A 27,405-nucleotide genomic window follows, 5' to 3' on the forward strand; every position below is an offset into this window, starting at 1 on the left:
CTGTGCAGGGTGACCCTGCACATGGCAGGGGTTGGAACGAGATGATCTTTAAGGTCCCTGCCAATCCAAACCATTCTGTCATTCCGTGACTACTTCAGTCCATAAGTATCCCCTGGGCTCGATGGTCCCATGAGGTTCGATGGGATCCTTCGTGAGGAAAAAAAATAAACTTTCTGTGGTGTTTTGCCTTGCCTTTTTTCTAATGCTCCTTTAGCACCTCTTAGGTTTCTGTTTTATTGTACTGTCCCATAATAGTTATGAAGTCTTTGCTGTTTTTTACCTGGGCATAAATTAGATTTCAGGTTAAAAGGTGTATCCCCCGTGGGTATTTAAACAGGGAGCAGTATTTTTCCTTGGATCTTTGTCTTTTTGCTTAAGTAAATTTTTTCTTCATTTTTCATTTTAGCTTTCAAAAGTTTTGGATCTGCCAGCAGAGTATTTAATAAAGTCCATATCTGCAGTTCCTGTCTCCAAAAAACGGTAGTTGTTTACATTTTATCTTAAAATGTTGGTCATGTTTTATTATTTTATGTCGTGGCTATTATTGCTAAAGCTTAACAAGACTTTAGGGGAAAAAATACAGACAAAAACCCCAGACCATTTATACCAGTGTAATTGTAAGGCAGTTCAATTGAATTAAATCCTTTTATTTTTTAAAAAAAGCTCAAAGTAAATATAATTGCTTACAAGCCTGTACAAATTACTGGCAGTGCATGGATGGTAAATGCTTCAACACTGATGATCTGAATGTGCAACTGCTTAGAGCCAACGTGAAGTTATATGGGTTTTTTTTTTTCAGTGTCCTGCTCAAGAGTTGCCATAATGTTAGCAAGTAAATTTTACTTATTCATGAGCATGATGTTTGCTTATTCTGATGGTGTTCTCACCATGTCTACTTTCTGATTGTATTAGAGCAAAAGTGATATTAGGCCTTTTAGTCCACCTTTCTAAATATAGTGAATCTTCAGATATATGTGGCTGGGTTATGCTTGGCAATTGCACTTGTCATGTGCAGAGTCAGGTTGGATCTGCCTGATGTCCCAAGCATTTCAGCAGTTTTTTTTCTGATTTTCATATGTTGGTTTTTTTGTTGTGGTTTTTTTTTTGGTTTTTTTTTTTTTTTTTTCAGGCACGTTGCTGATTTCCAGCTCTCCATTGCTTCCATAATAGAAAACAGTTCTGGAGATTGCTTAGCACAGGACCTGCATCTTCAGGCTCAGCAGCTTGCTGAAAGGGTATGCTCATGAATTCATCACATATGATATATATGCAATAATGAACTTGCAGACTAGAGGTGTAAGGGGCATAATAAGATAAAAAAGTATTCCTTCTGCAAGCATCTCTTTGGGTCAGAGTAGTTTGATGGCTGTACTTACTGTGCGTGTACACAGCGTCTTCACAAAGATTGGAGGAGCAGCTTTGGTGAAGGGTCTTGTGAAATTGTTGTTTTCAAACAGTTTGAAATAAACAGTGCTGGTGAAGTGAGGTGGGCGTCTAAAGGTGTGCCATGGTCTGTGCTGCTGCCCAGCACTTGAGGAAGAAATTCAGTGTGTGGTAGCTTGGAAAACCAGACTGCAAAACCCAGCTCTGGAAAGCCAATGGATAGAGTTGGCCTCTGGGGCAAACAGGCCTTACTTTCAAATCCTTATCTGCTTGAAATTGAGTTTTCTTGGAACAGCAGTTATTTCAGGCGTGCCAGTTTGGGAAATGGCAGTAGCTGGGGTGTTAATACTGAAAAAAGGACAAATAAAACCAGTTGTGCTGCTGCTGAGGAGCTAAACTATTTCTCATGCCATTCTTCACTGCTGAGGTGTTGAAGTTATCCATGCCTTGGATCTGTTCTAGCAAGATAAATATTCTGACTCGGGTGGAAGAAAACCTGACAATGCTCAGATACACAAGCAAAAGTTCTGAAACAACTGAAAGATTGTCTAGAAACATGAAATAATTCAGGTTGCCAAGGACCTCAGGAAGTTATCTGTTCCCATATCCACCCCAGTGCAGGTGTTTTGGATGAAGTTGCTGAGGACTTTTGAAATCCAATGAGGTTTTAAAAGCCTCCAAGGATTTGACAGCCTCCCTCTCAATCTGTTTCAATGACTGTATCATCACAGTAACAAGTTGATTTTTTTTTTCCTTGTGTGTCATTTTAAAAACATCTGCTATTCCCAGTGTTAAGGAAGCTGCAAGTTTCCTCCCTGCTTTATTGTTTGTGGCTCAGTAAATAATCCTGAAACATTAACAAACCCCTACAGCTTTACATGGAGGAGCAATTTCAATAGTAAAGAACAGACCATCAATACCAGCCCCTAAACTAAATAGACTGTGCCAGCTAGACAAAGGAAAATAAAAATCCATCATCTCTAAGGAATGTTTTTTTTATTGGGTGGTGAATAAGTGAGATGCATTTAGTTTAATTTGTTTAGAGTGGTCATGTCATCTCCAAAGAAGGTAAGCAGTGTTTAAACTAGCAAAATATAACCATGTATCAAAAACTAGCAGAGAGACAGGAAAATGCAGGCAGTTACTGGTTTTTGTCATGATAAGCAGTTGATGGAGTGCCTCAAGGTTCAACAGAATGCTCTTAGTCACTTCTGAGGAAATGGGCCACAATATTTGAAATACAGGTGTTTAGGTTAAGAAAGAGATGGAAGTTTTTCCAGTTGACTTAAATAGTAGGGCCTTGAGACAATAGATGAGGCAATGTGCTCTGAAGTACTGAAAATTGGCTTTTAGGAAGTCAGAAGGGCCTTGTTTATGTGGGCTTTTGATTTTATTTGGCTGGCTGGTTCCTGATTCATTTTTGTACTATTGCTTCTTTGTGGAGGGGACGTTGTTGTGGGTTTTTAGTGCTTCTGTACTGCACAGTGGCATCCTGGTCCAAGCCTTGGGCACAGGGACATCTGGGTACTGAAGGACCACAGGGCATTTGGAGAAGAGGTGGTTAAAGCTGTGCAGAGGATAAATGAGCACTCTTATTAAAGAGAGATAAAAACTACTGATGTGACAATTGACAGATTATGGGGAAAACATTTATCAGAACAAATGTTGTGGAGAAAGTCCAGTGGGTATTTCTGTTTTCTCTCTGCCCCATAAGTAGAAAGAAACAGTAAGGTGGAAAATTCAGTGTCAACACAGTAAATGTTTTTTTCATGTGGCTTGGGAGTTAGCATTGGAATTTGTTGTTAGCAGAATTTGTGAAAATAAAAGAATTTCAAAGCTAGCTATGATTTCTCCTGGACAGGTCACTGTCTAAGCTGGAGACCTAGCATGGGGGTACAATTTCCTCTTCATGGTGATGAGCTTCTGTAGGAGTGTAGCTTGCCTCTCTCGTAGATACTGACTGAGTGAGAAGGTGATTGTGTCATATTTTTATATGCTTTCCATCCATCTTCTTCCTTTTTTAGACAACTTCTTGGCTATGAAAGACAGCTAGTTTAATAAGAAACTCTCAGACCTGACAGGTTGAGATCCAAAGCTCTTGTCCTGTGAAGAGACCCAAATTCCTGTTGACATTAGGTGTTGGTTGGCCAAATATGCCAGGTTCAGAATTTTCAAGACATGTGCCTTATGGAAATTGTACATGAAATTTTTCATAAATTGGCCTTTAATATCTTTATTTTGTGACATGGGGTGCCACAGAATGTTGTCACTTAACTTTTTTTCTTTTTTTTTTTTTTTTTTTTTTTTTTGTCAAGTGCTGGCAGCTACTGTGTAAGTTGTCAAATGTATCTCAGCTTTTGTCTGTACAAAGAGTTCAACTACTACTCCCAATCAAAAGGAAGCCCAGACTGTGCACAGGCAGGGTCTGAAGTGGAACATATGTGTGGCATTTCAAGCTGAGTTGTATTCAGAGCTTATTAAGCATGAATGGAAATAATACAATTGTCCCTTTTCCAACAGCATTGATGAAATGATCCCTTTATGATTGCTTCAAACAAATAAATAACATTTATTGTTTACAGTGGATTAAATTAATATTCACAGTGGATTGAATGACAGTTTTCCAGCTCACCTGTTCTCATTTCAAGTTTTTGTTTTCTTTTATTCTCTTAGCTACAATGTGATTCAGTAGTGAGTGCAATCAGCGCTGGTCCAGGGACAGTGAATTTTACAATAAACAGGGAATTATTGGCAAAGGTGAGTAGTGTCTTTCAAGTGCTTTAAGGTAAAAATAACTTTTCTCAGTACAAAACTATAGAATACCTACTATTTATTGTCTCTTAGGAAGATATTTTCGATGTAAAATTGTCCTTCACAAGTTTTCCCTAAGGATCCCTGTTGCTGATTTGTTATGTAGGCCTAGAATTTGAAATAAGCTCAAGAAATTTTCCTCTTGTGAGGAAACAATGCATCTACTGTTCACTAATAATCATAACTCTTCATTTTCATCTCTCTCTCTTCTTTAAAATGCAGGCTTATTTACATCTACTTTGAATTTTTACACTGTACAACTCAAAAGTTTTCATCTTGTGAATATTCTTGGTTTTGTCTGACATAGAAGTATTTGATAGCAGATCTTTGATTATGCACTTTGCTGGAAAAAAAAAATCAAGGGGAAAAACATCCCAAAGGGAAGATGTATTCCTCAATATCCTGACTGTAGTATACATATACATTGTAACCAAGCCAATGGCTATGAGAGAATAGGTCTGTAGGTCAGTTTTGTGTGTGTGTCTAGCTTGCCTTCTTAGGTGTCATAAGAACAGAATTTTCAAGTGCTGTTTCTTCAAAAAATAGCTGTTGCAGAAAAACTTTGAAGTGATTTTTTTGAGTGAGAAAAATGAGAAAAATTTCCACTGAATGAAGTGAAATTTCCACTTCATTTCACTTTGTTAAAGACTTCTGTTATCTTCAGGAAGCTTGTCCAGTCCATACAGCTTCATAGATTAGGTCTGTGGTGCATTGGCCTGTGTGACCTTAGACATTTCAGTTTGTGTTGGTGCTATGAGCACATTACTGCCAAAACTCACACAAAGTGTCTTGAGGAATATTTTAAGGTATTTTACACAGCCTCCAGACTTTCAAAGCAAACATATTTAGTACATATCATTCATACTGGCCTTACAGACTTGCAGGTGGGAGAGAGAAAGAAGAATTTTTTGGACACATTAGGGTGGAAGAGTTGGCTTTTTTTGGCAGTAAAAGAGTAGAAGGTTTTCACAAAATTTAGTCTTAATTTTCACTAGAACTTTGCCTACAGTTTCTCTCAGATTTTTTATTTGATCAGATAACAGCTTTCTAAAGTTAGTGGCATTTTTATCTGTGTATGAGACCTTGTTTGCTTGGCAAACCAGCAGTCTAATTACTAATGTGAATGAAGGATGTGGGATCAGTCTCCTTTGTGGCTGGCAAACAGTTTTCCTTGTGATGCTTTCTGTTGATGAAACTCTTTTGTGTGACTGTGTTGTTTGTTTGTTTGTTTTAATTGTGCTTTAGACTGTGCTGCAGCAGGTGTGGAGAGATGGCTCAAAGTATGGAGTAAAAAGTGAACTTTTCTCTACAGTTCCCAGACAAAAGGCAGTGGTTGAGTTCAGGTAAGCACATCAGAGGGGTCCTTTGAGACAAGTGCCTTGTCTGCTGATTGATATTTTCTGCTTGATATTCATTGCTGTAAAGTGGGATGCCTGTGGTGTTAAACCATACTAACCAATGTTATATTTAGCTGTATTTGGCACTCTGATATATTCACCAAGTAGAATATAAATTATATTGAGGCTTTTTCTCAGAACATGTTTTTGGTATTTAAGGAGTTCATACCTTACACAGCCTTCCATTAAGAATGTTCTCTTTAACACAGAGTAGCATTCAGTTTTTAAGAAAACTTCTTTTTATCTTGTTGTGAAGAAACAAAATCTGAATTTCCAGGCAGTAATGAATTTCTTTTAGCACCTTGATACCTTCTTCCTTGACTTGTTAAAGCAGGCAGGTATTTGTTTATTGCAGCCCCCAAAATTTTTTTCCAGTACAATTTTGTTGACTGTCACGTACTCATGGAATGAAAAGTGGCTGACTCAGATTTTTTTATGTATACATATTTTTGTTGAGTAATATCTTCTGTGCAGGCTTTGATAGTTGTAGAAAGTAAGAACTTGGCTTTAATTTGGAGGTTGAATTTTCATAGCTGAAATATCTTTTTTGTTATCTGGGCAAAGCATTGTGTAGACAGTTGGTTTTTTGTTGTTGTTTTTCTTTGTGGGACTGGGCATTGCTGGAAAGATGTAATTTTGGTTACTGATCCTTGTACACAAAATCTCTCACCCTGGTTTAACTCTGGAAAAGACATGAGGAAAATGATCCATATGTCCAAAACTTGTAAAAAGTGAGAAGATATTTTTGGTTCTTTTTCACCAGCACGACTGGGCTTTGGTTAGATTTTTTTGTTGTTTGTGGAGTGATTTAATCACAACACTGTTAACTGATACTGGAGGGAAAGCTGGTTGGATAGGAAAACTTGCTGTCTAGGACAGATGCTAATCAGGGAATCTTATGGGAAAACTGAAAATGGAGCTTTTACTGCAGCTCTTCTAGAAGCACGAGTTGAATTCTTTTAACTTGGTGATCTGGCAGTTCTGTCCACTGAACAAATGTTATTTGTTGAAATCTGTTACAGCTCCCCTAACATTGCCAAAAAGTTTCACATAGGACACCTGCGTTCCACCATAGTAGGTGAGTGTGCATTTCCTGCCTCCTGGAGGGCTGCTTTGTGTGCCTGCCTCGCTGGGCAGGGAGCACTGCTAACACCTCCCTGCTCGGCTGTGAGGGGCCCTGGCAGCCTCCACTTGCTAATTGGAACCTTTCTGCTCATTATGCAGGGAAGTGAAGAACGTGGTGTGTTGCTGGCAGATTTATGAAGTCACACATAATACAGTTTTATGACTGTGCATATTAAATGAAGTAGCTTAAAATTGGTCTTCAAAGACACCCAAGGCAGTTTTCATTGAGATGTTAGGAGAGTCCTTTGAATTTTAAATTCTCAATTTGTACTGGACTGCAGAACACTTCAGATCATTATGTCTTGGTGGCTGTCCTGCAGAAAGCTTGCTTTTATATGCTAATTACTTTATGTCAGTGTTACTGAGACAGTTGATGTAATTTCTAATAGAATAATTAATAAATTCCTTGTGCAGTGCTGTAATGGTATATGGAAAACTGTATCTGTCCCGCATTTCCTGATCTCACAATAAAAACTAGTAGGTTGTAGCAGAAGATCCTACAAAATCTGTGTATCTAATAATGTATCTGTTTTAATTATACTTAATTAATCATTTATAGTTATTAATTACGTCAAGTAATTGCTTCTTCCATGGACAGATAGTTAAGTGAAATGATGTGTTTTGGGGTTTTTTATGTTCCATTTCTGGATCTTTTGTTACATTAAAAAAGCCTCTTTCATAAGTAGTTCTGTAGAGCAATGTTTGTCCCAGAGTAAGACAATTAATTAACTACAGAGAATGGAATTAGAGGTAATTGCAAGCTATAATGTGGTGTTACAACAACTCAAGAAGAGAGAGCTTTCTGCATCCTTTACAACAGTATTGTGATTAAAAGGTACCCTTGAAGCACAGGAAGATAGAGGATGGGGTGTGGGTATTTCTTCTTTGTAATTCTAAGGCTATAACTGAGCTCAGGGGAGAGATGAAGGGTTTTTGTTGTAAGAGCAGCTGGAATTTACTTATATGTCCTTATATGATATGACCAGTTTGGAGCATAGTCTGTTAAGTGCAGAGCTCAGAACTGCTCCAGCAGTCTGTAGAGATTCAGGACTTGCTGTTCTCTTTTTAGCATCACAGTTAACAGCAGTTTGTGAGAGTGCCTGACTGTGATGGAATTATGTATAATGCCACTTATTTGTGGCATTATCTTGTACTTTGCAGAATGTGCATGTAAATCCATCCACCTGTGTGTATGGATTTCTGTCCCTGCTGTGTGAGACACTTTGTGGCACTGTTGAGATGCACAGCTTTTCTTTTCCTGCTCAGAAAGGAACTTGCTTTTTACAATTACTGCTGCTGCTGCTTTCAGTTGTCAGTTGTTTTAGCAAATCCTGTAGAGTATTCCATCTGATTGCTTTTCCTCTTCATTTTGGATACAGGTGATACAAAACCAGAAAACTGTTCCATAGGGATGAGAGACTACCTACAACTGAATAATAATATCATTTTTGTTTCATTACCAGGGAATTTTATAGCAAATCTCAAAGCAGCGCTGGGACATGAAGTAGTGAGAATAAATTACCTTGGTGACTGGGGCATGCAGTTTGGTATGTTTCAATATTTTTTTATGCTGTGCCCATTTCTACTGTATAGTATGGTCTAGGTTTCCAGCTTCAGTTTTTGTAGGCCCATTGGATTCACTCTGTGCTCATAAGGAATGATACCTTGTTTCCATGGGGTTCATTTCCTTAAAAAATCTGAACAAAACAATCCAGACTGATCTATCAGCAATATGACCTGTGCTGATGCTGAAAAAATAACAAGACCAGTTTTATCCAACTGTCCCTCAGTAGCTCCTCTCTCAGACTAAATGTGTAGTTTGGGAGTTTTATGTTTTGGTTTGGGGTTGGATTTTGTTTCTTTGGTTGCTTGGTTTTGAGGTGGTTTGGTTGGTTTGTTTTTTGTTTGTTTGGGGGTTTTTTTGTTGATCCTTTTCTCATTATTCATAGATTGTAATTAATTTCCACAACAACCACATTTTGGCACATTGGGGCCCAAAGAGTTTGTCTTTAGAGACACTGCTACACTTTCTCCAAAATGTTCAGTTTCCCCTTAAAGTGTAGCAGAAGAGAGGTGTGTAGCTGGAGAATGTGCAAGTGGACAGGGACTGGAAGATTCTCAGTCCAGTAAGCTCACACATGGGCACCCCCATCTCTTCTGAAATCATCAGATCAGTGGGGACTAACAGGTCCTCCCAGTGCAGCCTGAGGATGCATGGCTTGATATTTATTGCCACACCAGAGATCATTTATGTCGTGTTGCTGGATCTGTAGCTATCTCTCTATTATGGCAACTGACCCATCCATAGCATTCACAACTCTGACTTCTGTTGTTAGTCTTGCATTTCAAATTGATCTATACTCTCCTCTCCTTTTCTAATTTCCTCCAAAAAGCTGGTTTGGGCATATTTTTAGGCATTTAAAAAAAGGCAATCATGCCCACTTCTTCATTCTTGAAAGCTGGTACACCTCTGAAAACTAGAAATCCCCACTTCTTTTGCAGTAGGCTTTGGAAACTGTCCATTTATGGATGTTTAAATGGCAAACACAAAGTGCTGTGGTCACTTTTGGTTATTCTAGCCCTTATGCTTCCCCCTCCAGTTCCAATGGTACTGCTGGTTTTGGGGACATGAAGGAATCAATTTTATGAACAGAATCAGGTTAAAAATTTAAAATCAGTACCCTGCTTTCATTCCACTTTTATATTCATATTTGTAAGTGTAACTAAAATACATTCAGTTTTACCTGTTGTCATTCTAGACTAAGTTCCTGGGTTTTAAAGAGTGCAGTGTAACATTCTCAGGATACAAAACATTCTTTATTAAATTATATCCCCTGCAGCTTGTCTTTCCTGATCATGTTTCTTTAGCTGATAGCACGAAACTGGTTTCACTTATGGTTTGTTTCATAAGAACTGAACACAGAATGAGTTCACCAAAAATTGAGTAAATTTCATCCCTGCATATTTCATTCATGTTTGCCCCTTAGACATAATTTTATCACTATGCTATTGTATAATGAATTTGGCAATGACAGTTAAGCAGGGAAATGCTGTGTGGATAAAAGGCTTCTCAGCTGACCTCATTCAGTCTGCCTTTGAAGATGCTAAGTAGCACTCTGAAATCTGAATATCAAGAAATTTATGTATTTTAATATAAAGGTTCCTGAAGGTATAACAATCACAGTACCTGTTATTTGCATGTGTGCCATTTGTGCAGCACACAACTCCTAGAATCATGCTTTGGACCTGGTAGTTCCAACTATTTTTTTTTCAACGTAGGTACCCCCTCCCCTCTTTATTTGGACTGGCTCAGCTCAAATATATGGTAGTATTATAACAAATAATGGTCCTGCTTCACAGAATTATAGCATAGCAGTATTACTGTAATGGTCCTGTCTCAGAAGCAATGCTGTAATTAATGATCTGTCAGCTGGTTTTACAACTGCTATTGTCAGAGGCTTTAAAATGTAAGAATTGAAAACACATTTTCCTGAAACACAGCAGAGAGGCCCTCAGCATTTAGGCAGTTTTGGGGCAGGTTTCTTAAGGTAACAAAGCATATGCAGTCACACTATCTGTCCATCTGTCTTCCTGTCACTCTGCTTCTAATAAATTTTGACCCCATTGGGCAACTTTAGCTGTATCTGACAAAGAAAAATATTTCCATGGGAATGAATTTCTTTTGGCATCATGACAGTTGGCAGCCCAGTAAGGGCAGAAATACGATGTGTTGACCTCTGGGAGAGAAAGTTACCTTCTGTATTTAACCTGCTGGCTAACCAGTCAGCACCCCAAGTCAGACTCAGTTCCAGCATGGGCTGCATCTTGCCATTAACTGGTGAGTGTAGCAAGGTCTGGGGATAATATGGGAATGACAGAAAATGGAAGGATGTGTTTGGGTTGAGTAAAGACTGACAGTTGTGCTGGAGATTGGAGTGTGAAGTCAGCACTGAATACTGGAATATTTAGGTACACCAATATCTAAGAGAGATCATTAGGAAACCCACCTCTGATTGCTCATAGAACAAGCTGCCCTTAACTAAACTTCCTTTCAATAGGATTACTAATACAATACTAATTTTATTTCCTAAAACCTGACCTGTTTTTCTTGAGTCTGCCATGCCTTCTTCTGTACTCAGTGTTTCTAAGAGGGAAGTTGTTGAGACAGTGCTATTTGTTTAGTTGCAGAGAGTCTTCCAAAGGGATACCTGCATACCTATTCCTACATCAGTCCTGCTCCTTGTCAGTTCAGAGGAATAAGCTGGCCTTAAAGTCAGTCTCAGATAATCTAAGAGACTGACTGATGAATATTACTGAAGAAGTTAATGAGGTCTTTTCATTTAGACAAAAAGATTGGGATTTGGATTTCTTTCTCTTTTAGATGGCTTTTGGAAAGCCCTGAAACCAAATTGGATTGTCACAAAAAGCTGCATATTCTAAGCAGGCAGCAAAAATTTCCCTTGAAAACATTGCATGAGTGGTATGAGGAATTCTGTGTTGTATCCCAGTTCTTATTGTCCTTAAAATGATAACACTAATAAGGGAGGAAGCAAAACAAGGATTTTTGAGCATGTTCTGTTGCTGGACAGTTTACATTGTGTAGCTTCTCATTTGCATCTTTTTGCTGTGTAAAAGATAACTGTCTATATAAGTCTGGAAACACAAATTCCTTTCATGAGGAATTGAGAAATCAACACAGTATTTGTTACTGTTTTTCAGCTGTTATATTTCTGGTGGGGGGTGATGTTTATGCAGTGGAATAATAGATTATGCTTTTCATTTTCTTTTTGTAGCATACACCATTATATCCTTTAAAATGTTCCAGTGTTAAGACTAGACTTACCAAAATAACCTGTCAATATACTCTGGTCTGTTGTCTGACTCTATATGTAATTGTTATTCAAGGCTTATTGGGTGTTGGTTTCCAATCCTTTGGCAACAAAGAAAAACTGAAATCTAGTCCTTTGCAACACCTTTTTGAGGTAAGTTCAGAGAACACCAACTAGATGTCTTTGCTGGATTAAACAGGTTCTGGTTGGTTGGTTTGCTCCATTCAAACATGCCTGATACCATCTGAGTTAGCATTTACTTTTTGTTGATTTTCTGGTACTCTTAAGTGGTGCTTTGTGTGTGATATAGACACAAAACACATGAGGGGTTTATGTACTGACCTGCACAGACCCAGTAACCATGAGGAGAGGATGACTAATGTTCAAGCCCTCATCCTCTGGAAGGTCTCACATGTCAAGGGGGCTTAGTCAGGGTTCCTGTGTGGCACTCTCAGGTGTTTCCTTAGCACAGAGCTGAGCCGTGCTTCCCCCTCACAGCTGGGTGTGGGGCTGTGGCTGATGCTGCTGTTCAGGCAGTGTGCCACAGGACAGCTGTTCTGTGCAAATCTGTCTCGTGGCAAAGGAACACACTGTGTTTCGATACTTGGGTACTCAGCTGCTGAATGCATGTCTGTCAGATTGTTTCTATGGCAGGGTTGCTCCTTCTGAGCTTGACAGCTTCTGTGACACAGGTAAACTTTGCTTGTTCCCTCATCCCTGAGCCCTGTGGAGTTAAGTTGATGGATTCTCAGCACTGAGGAGTTTTAGAGCTGTAGGACTGAATTAAAGAGAAAACAAGAAGCAGTCATATTTTTGAGGTTATGCCTCACTGTGTATTACTTTATTTATGATTTCAGTCTACTCTTAGAATTTTAATTTTTTGCTTGAATTTTGCACTAAAGCTTCAAAATACCAGCTATGTAGGCCTTATGACCTTAAAAAATTGCTTTTAAGTGTGGAGAACAGTATTCAGTCAAGATGCAAAAAATTCTGAACCAGTAGTTATTTGAGAACAAATTAGTTTCTCAGTTATTCCCAATTTTTAAGTGTTTGTTCAGCTGTATGCCTGGCTGTATCAAAAACTGAGATGTGTTTCGAAGTGGTGCTTTTTCTGCTGGTGTGTGAAATCAATGTTTCCTATGAATATAAGCTTGTAAAATACAGAGTCTGTCAAAGATTTTGCTGCTTCAACTGCTATCTCAATTTTGGGCAGTGCAGTTGTAATAAATGTCAATTTTCTGGTCCTCTGGAGACATGGCTGTGGTTTACAAGTCTGTGATAAGTTCCCTTCCATGCATTAATTAGTTCTTCCATATTTTGCTGCTGCAGTTGTTTCAAGGTTATGAAGAGGATAATAGTGGGAGCAGTAAGGAATTAGGGCATTAGTCTTCCTTCAAGATAAGCTGCACATTTTCCTAATGGGCTCTGGGCTATTCATTCTTTCTTTAAATGGGGAATGTGTTGCTTAAACAAGTATTTTAAAATGTTAGAAATGTAATCTTTAAATGTGTTTGTATTGTTCTTGTAGAACTGTTTTTATTGGAGGAGAGGATTATACTACTTCAACATTTTTTGTGTCATATTTTAGGTGTATGTGCAGATTAACAAAGCAGCAGAAGATGAAAACACAAAAAAGCTGGCTAAGGATTTCTTCAGAAAACTGGAGGAACATGATGAGCAGGCATTGTCAATTTGGCAGCAATTTAGAGACCTCAGTATTGAGGAATACGTCCGGATTTATAAGGTACAAATCATCCAAATGTTTTTTCTGTGTTGTTGGTTAAATGATCTTTCTCTGTTTCATCAACATAATTGACAGTGCACAGCACCTTTTCACTTTTCATGTAGGAGACTGCCAAGCAGTGGACTCACTTGGGATCAGAGATTGCTCTAAGGTTACCTGTTCGTTTCCCTTAATTTAAACTTTAGAATGTTGTGAGGAAGCTGTTTCTCAGTATGCCAGGCTAAGCCTCATTCTGCTTGGGGAAAAGCACAGTAGCTGATTTCTCCTCCAAGCAGGGGTCACTGCAGTTGCTGATGTGCTAGATACATTTTATTTAATATAGTCCAGGTAACTGGCCTTTAGACTAATTCTCCCTTCTCAGAAGTCCTGAAGCTCTAAGTGTGCTGCTAAGGAGCAAGGCAAATTAGTGTTGAATAAATATTGCTTGGTTTTGCTTTATCTTTGAAGTCAGCAACAACCTACCAAATTTAAAAGTTTCCATGTAATAAATTTTATTAGAAGATGACTCTTTTCACATTTCTGATCTCATGTTGTAATGGTGCATATAAAGTTGGGTGTAAGACATTACAGCAGCAGGAGCTCCCTGCAGATGGAGTGGAGCTAATACACACTGTCTGTTGCACACTGTGATCTCATGAGTGGAGCCAGTGTCCACTGTTTCATGGGACATGTTTGTGCCACTGACCTAAAAATTAACCTTAAGAATTTTAAAGCAGTTTATAATCCAGATAACCTGGCTGTGCTTTAACTTCTTCCCTGAAGCATGTCACTGGAGCCAAGAAAGGACTCTTAAGTTAAGATCTCCTAAGTGAGACACTTGATAATTCTTGTGGAAAGCTGGTCTCTGAAGAGAATTAGGGACTGGGCTGTGTATGCAACTGCATCTTGGAGGTCACCCATCACTAATCACATGATGACTGGTACAGCTAGGTCTTTTTCTCCCAATTTCAGTTAAACTAAAAAGTACTGAGCTGATGAACTGACCAGGTTTGATAGTTAAGGTCATCTTGTCTCCTCTGAATGTATCCTCAGACTTAATTTCTGTATGCTCAGCAATGTTTGTGAGCAGCTTTTACTCTTCAAAATTCAATTAAGCATCCTTTTAAAATAGGGTTGGTTTCATGCCCAGGCAGCTCCTCTGCAGCCCACTGGTATCACCTCCAGCACAGCAAGGAAGAGACTTGCCTCAGAATTGTGCATGAATTGCTCTAACCAGTTTATGCCTGATTTCTCATGAATGTTACATTGAACACCATATTCACCCCAGGGAGAGATTGATTCTAATGCAGAAATCGATTAAATCAAAATCCAAGCATCTTTTCCTTTTAACAATGAAGTGATGTTTCCTGGGATAACATTAATCTTTGCACTGTATCTGATCTGTGACCTATCATCTGCCTTAAAGAAAAATAATTAGCCTTGATCTTAACTATATTACTCTTCTTTGATATTCTTGTAACTTCTCAGCGTCTAGGAGTGCACTTTGATGAATATTCTGGAGAGTCATTTTACCAAGAGAAGGCCCAGGAAGTTCTGAAGATGTTGGAAGATAAAGGACTCCTTCAGAAAACAATGTATGAGCTTATTCAGTCTGTTGGTGCACTTTATTTAACATCTCAGTTGCGCTTCAAACAAGATAAAATGAGTGAGGTTTGTACATAATCTGAGGGGAAGAGTTTTCTTTGTGTGGTTTTGGTAGCTGTTCTAGTAGAAGACCATCAGGATTTGTGCAGTCACAGCTAAAATTTACATTTTCCTTTTCTGTGACTAGCACAGAAGCCTGGCCTTGACAAATTGGGTACAATTACAGTGTTCAACTCCTAATGGTGTTTTAGGCTGTTGATTGGTTTGGTAGCTCTGTGTGCCTTTTAATGAGCAGAATTAGATGACATCCTTACCTTGATGAAGGAGGTGCCAGGCTGAGCTGGGATGGAAGCTGTAATCATGGAATGCATCAAAATGTGGGCAGGCTGCTCCCTGACATCAGCAGTGGTGACAGCAAACTTACAGGAACAGTCTTCAAAAAAGGCTTAAAGGAGAAAGAAAAGGAATGAGACTGTCTAGAGGCAAGGGGGCTTGTGGCAAGAGGCCTTGGTTTGGGCTCTGACCTCAGTCTTACCTGAACTCACCTGTGTAACGGCTTGCAGTGCCATCAGTGTTTTCCCTTGGCTTACAGAAAAGGGACAGGAGTTGTGGATCTCTCGGAGAAGAAAGATCTCTCGACAGTCTCCACAGTCATGCGCAGTGATGGGACATCTCTTTACATAACAAGGCAAGTAAGCCCATCTGTGCTCCCTGCCAGTCATTCTGCCAGGGAACTTTTGAACATCAGCACATTGATAACTGATGGCATGGATTATGAAGATTCTTATTTCTAGGATGGCTCTAAGTGAAACTAGAAATGTAACTATGATGGGATGAAAATGGCTTTTAAATACTTTTCCTCCCCCTAAGTAATGTTAGTAAATCTCCTCTTTGCATAAATCATAATACTTCCTCCAGCTGCCAACTGAAAATGAAACTGGAATCTCTGAATCTAATAAGTAGTTGCCAAATAATAAAGGTTTTAAAAAGACCTTCGGTTAAAATGTTTATTGATGGTGTGATACAGGAAAAAATTGCTTGTTCAGCCTTGCCTTCATTGACTCAGTGGACCACCAGTGCTGTAACATCAATTTTATTGCTGTTTTCCAGCCATCTCATCAGTATCCTGAAATTCCTCTTGGGTATTTTAATATGGAAGCCTTAACAGTTTCTTTGTGCCAGGAATGTAAATAAATCTGGTGTCTAGCCCTCAGGGTAAACTCTGTGCAGCTTTTCAAGGCAAGGGTATTAGAGAGATGCTACAGTCAATCCTGTGCATTAGGGAGCTGCTGAATCCTGTAGCCAAATGGAGACACAGATGCCACAGCTCCACGCCCACAGGTCAGCCAGGAATAAACATGAGCACCTGATCTCCACAGGCCCAAAACCACTCAGCACAGTGGGTACTTTGTTCCCCTCTGGATGATTAGGATGAGTATCTCTTCCTGTGAAGAAATAGATGTATGTGCATAGATACATGTGTGTATGTGATATATATTGTGATAGATAGACTTGTGTTATGTAGATAAGTGTATTAATGAATAATTTAATCAATGCATATATGTATTGTATGTGCACTGTGTGTCCCCCAGTAGCTGGAGGCCCCTGTGGTCTCTCCAGCCGTCAGCCTGGAGCCTCTGATGCCAGCAGTACAGACTGCTCTGGGTGCCCCATCTCTGTAGGCACATCTGGAGACTTCTGGGATACTTTGCCTGCTTGCTTGGCTATTCAGCTTGGTATTTGCTGTCAGTCATAGGGGGATGTCTGTGCCCTCTCTCCAGCTGTTGGCTGAGACACCTTGTGACCCCTGGTCAGGCTCCAACTGTTACTGCTTCATGCCCAGTCCCCTCAGTCTCTGACACCACAGATGCACAGCCCACATCAGCTGTAGTCCCAGCTGCAGCTGCTGATGCTCCAAACATGTGTGCACACAGAGGAGAGAGCCCCCTCACCCCAGGAGAGTTTGAAATGGAGTTTCATGGAAAGACTGGACAGACTGTGCTGAAGAGGTGCAGGACAGAACTACACAAACATATAACCAGCAATCGACTTACAAGCCACCTATCCCTGTTATCATCTTCTCTTCTCTTTTCTTATCTTTGGTTCCTCCCCTCAGCATTCCATAACAAGTCTTGTGCAATTGCAAATGCTTTTTCAGGTTGGAGTACAAGGCTGATGGTTCTCCTGGGACAGTCCTGTGTACTTGTCTGTGTGTGGATGAGCTTTGTACCATTTAAGCTAAGGTTGAGCATGGGTTCATTTTCCAGGAAAGGCTTGTTTCTCTGAGGTCCCAGAAGGCAGACAGGCACTGCACTTACTCTGCACCAAAGAACAGTTTCCTCAGTAACTTTCTTAGGTAGTGGGTTAAAAAAAACATTTCAGACATGTCATCAGCAAAGTACACATCCTTTTTTCTGTGTAAGGCATACATGGATCCTTCTCTTCAGGAAGTCCTCTCCCCTCCATAAAAAGCAGATTATTTTTCTAAGAGGCAACTAGTGAGGTATATCTGAGCAAAAGTCCAAATAGTTTCTCATTATCTCTTTCAGAGATCTCGCAGCTGCTATAGACAGGATGAATAAGCACAGCTGGGATACCATGATTTATGTGGTAAGTAATTCTGGATTCAGCACACACTTTGGTGCTGCCTCTCTGCAGTAACCCAGGGGCCTCTGGCTTGCAATATGACTTTGGCACACAGTATTTTTGGCAGTAAAATGGATGCCCTTACTGCCCAGCAGCTGTGCCTCTGTGTGGCAGTGTTCCTTGGTTCTGTTTCAGTGCATGACCCCCAGAATGGCTGAAAAATACCTTTAAACTGAAAGAGAGTAGATTTAGATTAGATAATAGGAAAAAATTGTCACTCTGAGGGTGCTGAGGCACAGGAGCAGGTTGCCCAGAGAAGCTGTGGATGCCTCATCCCTGGAAGTGTTCAAAGCCAGGCTGGATGGTGCTCTGAGCAAGATGGTACAGTGGGAAACACGCTTTCCCCCAGCAGGGGGGTTGGAACAAGATGATCTAAGGTACCTTCCAACCCAAGCCTTTATATGATTTTATGGAAATTAGCTCTGGAGTTATTCTCTACTCATTGCAATTAGTTTGAAAGGAGCTCTTACTTGATTTGACATTTTATTTCCTTTATAGATGTTGTAATTAATAATTAAACAAACCAGAAAAAGATGTTACTATTATAAAGGGTTTTAAAATGTTAATTTAGGAATTAATGGTCTAAAATGAAACTAAGTCTACTCTGAAGTCCTGATAGCTTATCTGAAATGTACATTTTAATGGCTTTGAACAATGCCTTAGTTTCATTATGTAGAAATTGCAGATAAAGTACTACTTAATCAATCTGAATGAAGCAGTTGTAGACAGGGAATCTTTTTATATTTATTGGTTTCATTATTTTGTTTTTTCACAATTCTAGCAGTATATCAATAGTGGATATGAATAGCAGGACTGTCTCCTTACTTCTCTGCAACTGTTTTTGATCTCATAGTAGCAAGAAAATATCATGTGATGCTTTTAAATCTTCTTTTTCTCAGATTTAGAAAAAAATTACAAAAGCCATGTTCTTTTATATGAAGTCCAGAATTAGTAACATGTGGAAAAAAATCTGCATGTGGTCATGTTTGTATCTTCTCTGTAGAGCTTTTTCAAAAGTCATTATAATGTGACATATAACAAGATACAGGGAGAGAGATCAGTAAGCAAAACATTAAATACACATTTTAAAGTGCAACTTCTAGTTAAATCACATTCCTCCTTTTAGCTTCACTCTTCAGGAAGTTTCCTGTAGCTTACCATTCTTACATGTTGTCATAGAAGAGGGATTTTTGGTTATTCTGGGAGGAAATAGTGTGATTTTGGTGGGAGCTCTTCTGCCCCTGCTGGCTGGAACATGAGTTCATCAGCATCCCGGGGCAGTGTGGCTGTGAAAGTGCAATGCTTTAGGTGTTAAGGATGCTTCCTGTCTGGTTCATGTGGGTGAGCAGTATTTGTTTGATGCTCCAGGAGGTAGCAGGGACCAAGGGAGAAAGAACAATTAGAAAAAAATGAGTTGTCCACTTTGCACAAATGAGGATGTCAGCTGAACTTTCAGCTAATGGCATGAGCAAGCATATGAACAAGAGTCTTGAGCAGACTGCTGCTGTAGTTGAGCTCCAGTCACTCATTAATTCCTTGTCTGGACTTCTCTGGTCTCCTTCAAGTCCAAAGAGAAACACAGCACAGCCAGACTGTGATGTGACTCGTGTCCATCACAGCCAATGTCTCATCCAAGTGGGAAATGACAGATCAGCCTGTCCTGTTCTCTCAGCCTTGCTCAGAGGACATGGTTTTCAGAGGACATGATTAGTATTTTTATAATTTCTGACTTTCTGAGGGCTGAGAAAGTGGGTAATTAAATAAAAGAGTGAAACAAACTCTTAGGAGACTCTTGTGGGACTGACAGCCTGGTGAGGGCACTGGCAGCTTTGCTGAGCTCTGCTGCTGTTTTGTGGCACTGCTTTGTAGTGAGTTAGGTCTTTACTCAGTGTTACCAGAGGCAGGAGGACTTCAGAAGAACATGAAATGGGTTTACTACTTGTAATGCTGTAAATCAGTGCATTCACCAGTTTAGGTTTTAAAAAGATCCTACTTATTTCATAAAAATGCAGTGGTATGAGCCAAATATTCAAAACAGCTTAAAATGTGTGGCATGGTATGAAAGAGGTACTAAGATTCCATTGAATGTTGCACTCAAGAAGGAGATGAAAATGCTTTTAGATATGAATAATTAAATATAATCCATGCTGTCAGACTTCTACCTTAAAGCCAGCCACTTAATGAAAGAGGTCTGGCTTTGTGCAGAGATGCATCTCACCTGTAAGGTGCATGGAAAAGGACTTGGAAAGCCTTGTTTGAAGCATCAGCCACTGCTGTCCATTTATCAGCTGTCCCTTTACCAGCCTTGCTTGTGAGTCAGCATGGAGAGGTGATTCCCAGGAGCAGAGCAGGTTATGAGGAGCTAGGAGAGAGGAGGCAGGTGCTTATACAGGGGTGATTGAGAAGGAACACAAGATGAACATTTCACTCCTTGTCCCAGAACAGCAAACGAATGAGAAACAGTGGTTATTTGGTTATCTCTGCACTGTTTTATAAGGAGGGATAAAAAGGAGTCTGAGTGAGGCAGTCAAAACAACTAGGAAGGAAAATGAACCTCATAGCAGCAGCTGTAGCTAGAAACACATGTGAAGGCTGTTGTTAAACATAACATACAGTCAGAAATAACTTCAATTTGTAGGAAAGAGTGTAACTGAAAGTGGAAGAGAGCACAAGGTGCATCACTGTCATGAAATTGTGATCATTTTTACATTTTTTAAAATTATGTATCTGCCTTATGATGTAAACTACAAATCATGCTGGAGACAACAGAAACTACTGGGTTCTGGAGGCAGACAGCCAAAGAGGAGTTCTGTTTCTAAGCCAAAGGACCCTTGGAGTTTGGTGATATAACCCAGGGGTATAACAAGAGCAGCAAGGTTCTGAAATGAAAATGGAGATATTTTGTTTGATGGGCAGCTCTCAGATCATGAGAAATTAAAGAACATTGTTTCCTTTCACTTAATGTCTTTGCCTTCATGACCTGAGAATAATAATGTCTGAAAAGGGGGATTTCTTTTTCTAACATAATTCAAAATCCCATTGCCATAGATTCCAGCTGTCACAATTTTCAAGTCTTGCTTGTCTTCATGAGTCTTAATTTTGCTTGCAATGACTTACTGGCATTGTGGTATTGTGTGTTTGTGTGTTAAAAGCTACTCTTTATAAGACTTGTAGTGTTTTCTGATATGCATCAATTCTATTCCTTAGACAGATAAAAGCCAAAGTAATCACTTTCAACATTTATTCCAAATACTGAAGCTCATGGGTTATGACTGGGCAGAAAGGTATGTACTTAAAAATCATAATTAAATACTGGTTTTGGTGGCTAATTTCTTTTTCCTCAAGAATGCATATAATATGTACATTAGAATTTCAGTCACGTGCTCTTTTGAGGAGAATCTCCTGCTGGTGTCCATCCACTATTGTGCTACAGCACACATCATGTAGGCATTTTGGATGAAACTAAGCTACAAGATGTGATGCTGGTGTGCAAGTAATGGACTCCAGAGTACAAGCAGACATTTTGCCTGTAGAACCCATCTAGTACTAGTCCAACAGAGAAACAAACCCTTAGAAATATGTGCAGTGTGGGCCTCAGGTCCTTATCAGCAGCCTTTTCATTCTGTGTGTCCACTCCTGCTGGTCTGATTTATTTGTGGATGGAGTCATTGCTGTGTGTTTAGGATGTGAAAAACAGCCCTGTCTCTCATTTAACAGGTTTTTCATAACTGCCTGATGTGAAAAAGGGAAACAACTTTTAAGAGACTTCGTGGCATAGCTTCTGGGATATTGTGTGGTCACAAATTATTACCTCTTAAAGTATTTTATTTTAGCAGAGATCAGAATCTGAGTTTGTGAATCATGCTTCAGGCTTGAAGTATCCATTGCAGGGAAGTGTATCCCTGCTGTTATTCATTGTAATTACCAGTCTTGTTAGCAATCTGAGCAAAGGTCAGTAATGGATCTGCAGACTAAATCATATTCCTCTCTGCCAGACTGCATGTCTTTTGTGGTTATATATAGGGTTTTAGCCTTCAGGAATACCAACCTGCCTCTTTTCACAGTGCTTAAAGTTGTGCTGAAATTACCTTAGATTCTGAATCAAGAATAATGCTTGGGATTATTACAAGCAGAAACAGTGAATGCTTTATTATTAGCAATGATTAATTATACTGTTAGCTTAATGTGGCCACAATAGAATTATTATGACTCCTTTTCTAATTATATTAAGAGATCTCTGTTGCCACAGTAATTTGATCTGTCTACATCCTGCCTCTCCTCAATTTATTGCAGATTATTGCATTGACGCTTCTGTACTAAAGCTAGTAGCAAGAGATTCCTGAGAGCACACAAATGACCAGGCTATCATAACTCTGATCATAATTTTCCCATTATATAATAAGTATGGAGCTTGGTTGCTGAAATGAGAGTTACTGATTATATCACTGAGCTTCCCACATTGGAGTGTTATTTATTCAGCTGTTATTACTCTTTCCTGGTAGAGAATCCAGCTCTGAAAAAACACTGCAAATGTTTCTCTCAATTGAAATATAATTTTGGTCCTGCTGCTTCTCAACACAGGTGCCAGCATGTGTCTTTTGGTCTTGTTCAAGGAATGAAGACTCGGAGAGGAGAAGTAGTTTTTCTGGAAGATGTTTTAAATGAAGTTCGTTCAAGGATGCTACAAAACATGACTTCCACAAAAAGTTAGCTATTTCAGGTCTTATTGGCTTCTTTTGATGTTCTGTGTTGATCACATTGTGTCATCTTTTCCACCCTTCACTTCTCCCTGTATTGCACTAATCACAGTAATATGCTCCTTTTCTTTCTTTTTGTACTAACCGTAATATAAACAACATTACAATAATTCTTTGCAGCTCTGTGAACTCCCCCAAATTGCAGATTTGCAAATTCTAACATTCAGTGAAGTTATTTTATCATGCCCTGAGAAGGAAGGTACTTGCCTTTTGGGGACAATTGTTTTTTCTGGAGGGACAAATTAGTCAGTAGTAGATATTTGGGGCTGGAGTTCAGGGATCAGTCAGATTTCATCCAAAGGATTTATAGCTCTGACAATTTTCTCTGACAAGAGTGACCCTCGCTTGCCTGCCACTGCTGCCTTGTGACCCTGCTGGCCTCGTGGCTGTTCCTGAGTGCCAGGGAGGTCACTGCTGTGCCCCAGATTGTGCTGAAGGGGGGGTTTGCCTGTGCTCCACCGGGCTGTGGCTCCAGGATCGTTTCCTCCTGATGCACTACAGATCCAAGCAGTTCCCAGTGAAATGCTGCCCCCTCTTGTGCTCTCTGGACTTAGGTGCTGGATTGAGTCAGCGATCTGATCAGCTTAAATAGTATGCATCTTCCTTGCTCTGCCCCCTCAGCTTTTTTGAAACAGATGATTTTCCTTGTAAAATGGACAAGGAGGTGGTGTCCCTGCCTGTGGCAGGGTGTTTGGACTGGATGATCTTTAAAGTGTCTTCCATCCCAAAGCATTCTGTGATTGATGGCATGAATGCTCCCTAAATATACATCCAAATGGTCCATTAGCCATTGGAACAACTTCTTTTGTTTATGCATCTTGTATCACTTGGAGCTATTTATCAGTTTTTCAACAAAATCTGCATTTCCCTGATCTTGGAGATTGGCTGTCATAATTGTGAAAAGGAATTCAGCATAGCCTGCATAGTCTGTCATAATGGACCCTTCTCACTTCAAAATCTGTGCTACACATACAAGGGGAAGTGGGAAAAAGCCCATGTTGAAACAGCTTTTAATGAAGATTTATATCCTGGACTCCTTGTTGCATGTATCCTGACAATTTCCATATTGCTGGTTTACAGTTATGGAAGATCTGCTCTTTTTTTGGCATCTCCAAGTCTGAGCAGGAGTCATTGTGATGCTGCAGACTTAACAATGTTTTTCTGTTTCTCTTCAGCAACCAAAGAGACCCAAGATCCTGTGGAGACAGCAGAGAAGGTTGGTCTTGCAGCACTCATAATTCAGGTGAGTCTGTGCTGCCTCATGAGGTGTCTGCAGTGTCTGTTAGAAGTTGCAAACTGAGATGAAGAGGTGTGTCTGGGTGACATCAGTTTATTGTTCCAGGACTTCCGGGGCCTGCTGTCATCAGATTACCAGTTCAGCTGGGAGCGGGCACTCCAGAGCCGGGGAGATACAGGGGTGTTCTTGCAGTACACCCATGCCAGACTCCATAGGTGAGAGGAGCATTTCTGCACAGCACAGTCTGACATGAATTTTAACCTTATTAACTTAGTGCTTTGCTAAGTAGTAATGCCAACTCCTTAAATATGACACATGTTCACTTTTTCAGCAGAAGTGTGAGTTTAAGACAGAAATCATTGAGACTTTCCAGAAGATCAGGCCAATTAATTTTAAATTTTCTACCTCATTTCCATGGAACTGAAGTAACTGTTCATGTAGCTTCTCAGTTCTAGGAACAGCTTCTCTGTGGTTGGTGTCACTGATGAGGAATGGTTGCCTAGAACTAAGGAAACTGACGTAAAAGCCAAAATACCCACACTTGTAAAACACACCACATCACAGAACTTGATGTTTTGGCTACCCACAGTAACTAGTGGGTATTTTTTAACACTGTTATTTCCCACTGTTGATAGCAGAGATTAAAAGGAGATCCCTTCCTGTTGACTCAGGTCAGACACTTGACATGTTTAATTAATTTTTTTTTAAAGAGTTTCAGAAGAGTCCATGTTGAACAGTTTTATCAATCATACTGAACTGCCAGAGCAGACCTCAATATGTGTTTTCATGTACAATTCCTTCCTGGGTGAGACCAAAGGTGTGAGGCAATGGTAGCAGGACATGGTGTTCAGGGAGAACATGCAAGCCTGATCCTTTTCTCTGGTCTGTTCTTCTTGTACTCCCTTGTCATGTGACTGATGGTTCTAGGGTACCATTAGTGGGGGATTGTCTACCTCCCTAGTCCTTTTAGCTTCTGGACCTGTTGTCCATGCATATGTCTAATCCTGTTGATAATTGAATGGCCAGCACACATTTTTCATTTTTTTTAATCTTAGGTTGAAGTCAGCTAGTGTGTTTCAGTGCTCCATTCAGCTTGAGCTGAGCCTACTCTGTTTCCTTAAAAACACAGATTACTGTGGTTTTTCTGTTCAGCATTGCTAGGAGTTGGTTTTCATCCAACATTTGTTTTCCATTCCTATGTTTTAGTTTAGAACAGATGCATGGGAATGCAGAGCTAACTGATGTGAATGTGTCATGCTTGCAAGAGCCAGATGCCATCTCTGTTCTTCAGCATCTTCTCAGGTTTGTCTAGTTTTCTTTCCAAATTCCATTTCCCTTCAAATAAATATCTGGATATGCCACTGACCTATTGAGAGGGCACAGCTGTATGATTGTAAGAAAAAATGGCTTGTTTGAGGCAATGGCTTGCCTTTTGTGCCACATGGATTGGATTGCAGCATTTGAAATGTCCATGGCTTTAGAAGCCATATGATGGTAAAAGCAGAATTTGGAACATATTTGGTGTACATGAGCCTCCTAATTATTTCTTGTCTTCACAAAAGTGTGCTCATCTCTGTATAAACATTAGCTGCAGATCTGCTTGGTCCCTCATGTTCTGTTTTTGTCATGTGGGGAAAGAGAGGCGGTGAGGTACATGAAATATATGTGTGCACATCTGGGGGCTCAGCATCCTTCAGAGCTACTGAACATGCACAGCTGTTAATAACAGTGGTGTTCTTCATTAATTCAATCTTTAGGTTGAGCAGTTTCTGTTTTCATTAGTTCACAGATGTAATTAAACCATGGAGATGAGGGAGTTGTCAGTGTTGCACGGCCTGTGATGGAGTCAGAAACAATTGAAGCTTTCAGAGTTCCTACTGAGAATACTGCATTGCACACTGTGCAGTGCCAGCAAGAACTTTTTGACCCTACTAAGACCTTCCTGAGGCCATGTCTAAAATTAGGACTTCCAGAAGTCATGCCAGTGTGCCAGGTGGCTCCTTTGACCTGCAGGTGTGGGCTGCAGAGCCCTGCCATGAACTGTGACAGCCTGCAGAGGCCTGCCTGCAGCCCATCGTTTGCTGCACGCTCTCCTGAGCAACAGCAGGACCAGTAGTGCCTTATTTAGGCAGTGCCATTGTATTTCACATGAAACATGTGAGCTGTTCCTTGGGACTTTTTTATACTCTTACATGACAGCTGAGCTGTTGTTATCAGTGTGTGCTCCCCAGTTCAGCAGCTTGTCTTAAAGAATGGAAGATTCCCTGGCAGTTCAGCTTGGACATGCTGGCAGGGATGGGCCTGGGAGCTGAGCAGAGATCAGGAAGTCCAGTCCCCACTCTGAATTTGAAATCTCTTCAGCCCTGGAGGTGTTGGTACCTTCTTGCAGGCTGTGAAAAAGGACAGCAAAACACACAAAGAAAAAACATAGCTGTCATGACTGCCTGTAATACCCTGTTTAATACTGTCTTACAAAGTCAAGTGTATTGTGTAAATTATGTAGGATGACCCTGCTTGAGCAGGGAGGTTGGACCAGATCACCCATTGTGGTCTTTTCCAACTTGAACCATTCTGTGTGATTCTGTATTCCAGGATTTGTCTTTTTCTAATGTTGCAAGATTCCTATTATCTACTTAAAATGCTAAGCTGCATTTACTAAAGGCAATGTCCTCTAAGGGACTATTTTGACTTCCTTGGTTATTTAACACGTTTTTTGCTCCTAGAAACGTACAATTAGTGTTGAGATGTAAAACCAGACATAATGTTCCAGGAACAAATATAGCTCTTGTGTTCTCTTTGCTATAGCCTGCCTCTCTGAGCTGTTTGCATGATGAGGAGCAGAAGCAATCTCCTTCAATAATAAGTGAACAAGGAAGGAATAATCAGTTGTGTGTTAATGACATGGCTTAGGTCTGCTTCAGAAGATTAGTTTTGCTAATTCTACAGCTGTGGTTGTGTGCTTGTTCTGACTTTAGCAAGTTTGATGAGCCTTCTATCTGAGTACATCTTGTACCACTTCAGCACCAAACAATCCTTTCCTCCCTTCACAGGTACGATGAGGTCCTGTACAGATCTTCTCAGGATCTGCAACCCAAGCACATTGTCAGCTACCTCCTCACACTGAGGTAAGGTGTTTGCTGATCCTGGCCATGTCTCCAGTGAGGACAGGTCTTCCTGAGCTGGCTCTGCAGCCCTCACATCTGCACTGCTTTGAAGAGTAAAAATAGCGGGAAGATGTAAATTTGTGGCACAGTTTCCCTGAAGCAGGAAATATATAAAGTAGGATAGCAAATAATGTAATCAATAGTTGAGATTAAGGCTGGAGCCAGGAGCCTCCTGACAAACTTAACACCTTTTAGGAAAAAATAATCATTTGGCTGAAACACAGTATCTGAACCCAAAATCATGCTGGACTAATGATGTCTTAAGGAGCAGATTTTAGCTGATAACATCCTTTCAATATCAACATGTCAGCTAGGAAATTTTATCCAAACCGCTTTTAACCACTGTCTCAGCCCATGAACAAAGCTTGTTATTAGTGTAAGTCGTACTGTGGATCTGATTCCCAGAGGAGTGGACAGCACCATGAAATGCTGGTGTAGGCTTGGTGGAGGAAGCTGTAGAGCCTGTGTATGAGGAAGGCTTTAACAAGTTAAGGAAAACTGTGTAAAGAATCATACATCTTGGGAATGATAGGATGGGCTCTCAAGGATCTTCCCAGATCAGTCTTGAGACTGTTCTGTGGGTTTTTAGGGGGGAGAGAGGGCAGGGAGTGGGAAGGTATGTGTGAAGCAGGGAGATGATTTTGGAGCTATTTTAGGAGAATGAAGTTGTCAGGGCATGCCACCAACACCATGCGGGCTACAGAAAACCATGCCCTCCTTCAGCCAGG

The 27,405-nt window shown here is 40.0% G+C and overlaps 1 protein-coding gene across 2 annotated transcripts in view; it reads left to right on the forward strand.

The window, feature by feature from the left end:
- The window catches only part of RARS2 (arginyl-tRNA synthetase 2, mitochondrial), a 29,411-nt gene that overhangs the window by 317 nt on the left and 1,689 nt on the right, over positions 1 to 27,405 (forward strand). The window contains exons 2-19 of one of the 2 annotated variants that reach the window (XM_059468261.1): positions 407 to 480; positions 1,130 to 1,235; positions 4,057 to 4,140; positions 5,440 to 5,537; positions 6,614 to 6,669; positions 8,180 to 8,263; positions 11,622 to 11,698; positions 12,184 to 12,237; positions 13,134 to 13,289; positions 14,757 to 14,863; positions 15,466 to 15,561; positions 17,423 to 17,483; positions 20,727 to 20,803; positions 22,101 to 22,225; positions 23,452 to 23,519; positions 23,619 to 23,728; positions 24,720 to 24,815; positions 26,564 to 26,638. In XM_059468261.1, the coding sequence (XP_059324244.1) occupies positions 407 to 480; positions 1,130 to 1,235; positions 4,057 to 4,140; positions 5,440 to 5,537; positions 6,614 to 6,669; positions 8,180 to 8,263; positions 11,622 to 11,698; positions 12,184 to 12,237; positions 13,134 to 13,289; positions 14,757 to 14,863; positions 15,466 to 15,561; positions 17,423 to 17,483; positions 20,727 to 20,803; positions 22,101 to 22,225; positions 23,452 to 23,519; positions 23,619 to 23,728; positions 24,720 to 24,815; positions 26,564 to 26,638 (1,604 nt within the window). The remainder of the gene's footprint in view (positions 1 to 406; positions 481 to 1,129; positions 1,236 to 4,056; positions 4,141 to 5,439; positions 5,538 to 6,613; positions 6,670 to 8,179; positions 8,264 to 11,621; positions 11,699 to 12,183; positions 12,238 to 13,133; positions 13,290 to 14,756; positions 14,864 to 15,465; positions 15,562 to 17,422; positions 17,484 to 20,726; positions 20,804 to 22,100; positions 22,226 to 23,451; positions 23,520 to 23,618; positions 23,729 to 24,719; positions 24,816 to 26,563; positions 26,639 to 27,405) is intronic. The other variant, XM_059468262.1, reaches the window with a different exon arrangement.

This window comes from Ammospiza nelsoni, chromosome 3, assembly GCF_027579445.1.
Source record: "Ammospiza nelsoni isolate bAmmNel1 chromosome 3, bAmmNel1.pri, whole genome shotgun sequence".
Taxonomy (NCBI): Eukaryota; Metazoa; Chordata; class Aves; order Passeriformes; family Passerellidae; genus Ammospiza; species Ammospiza nelsoni.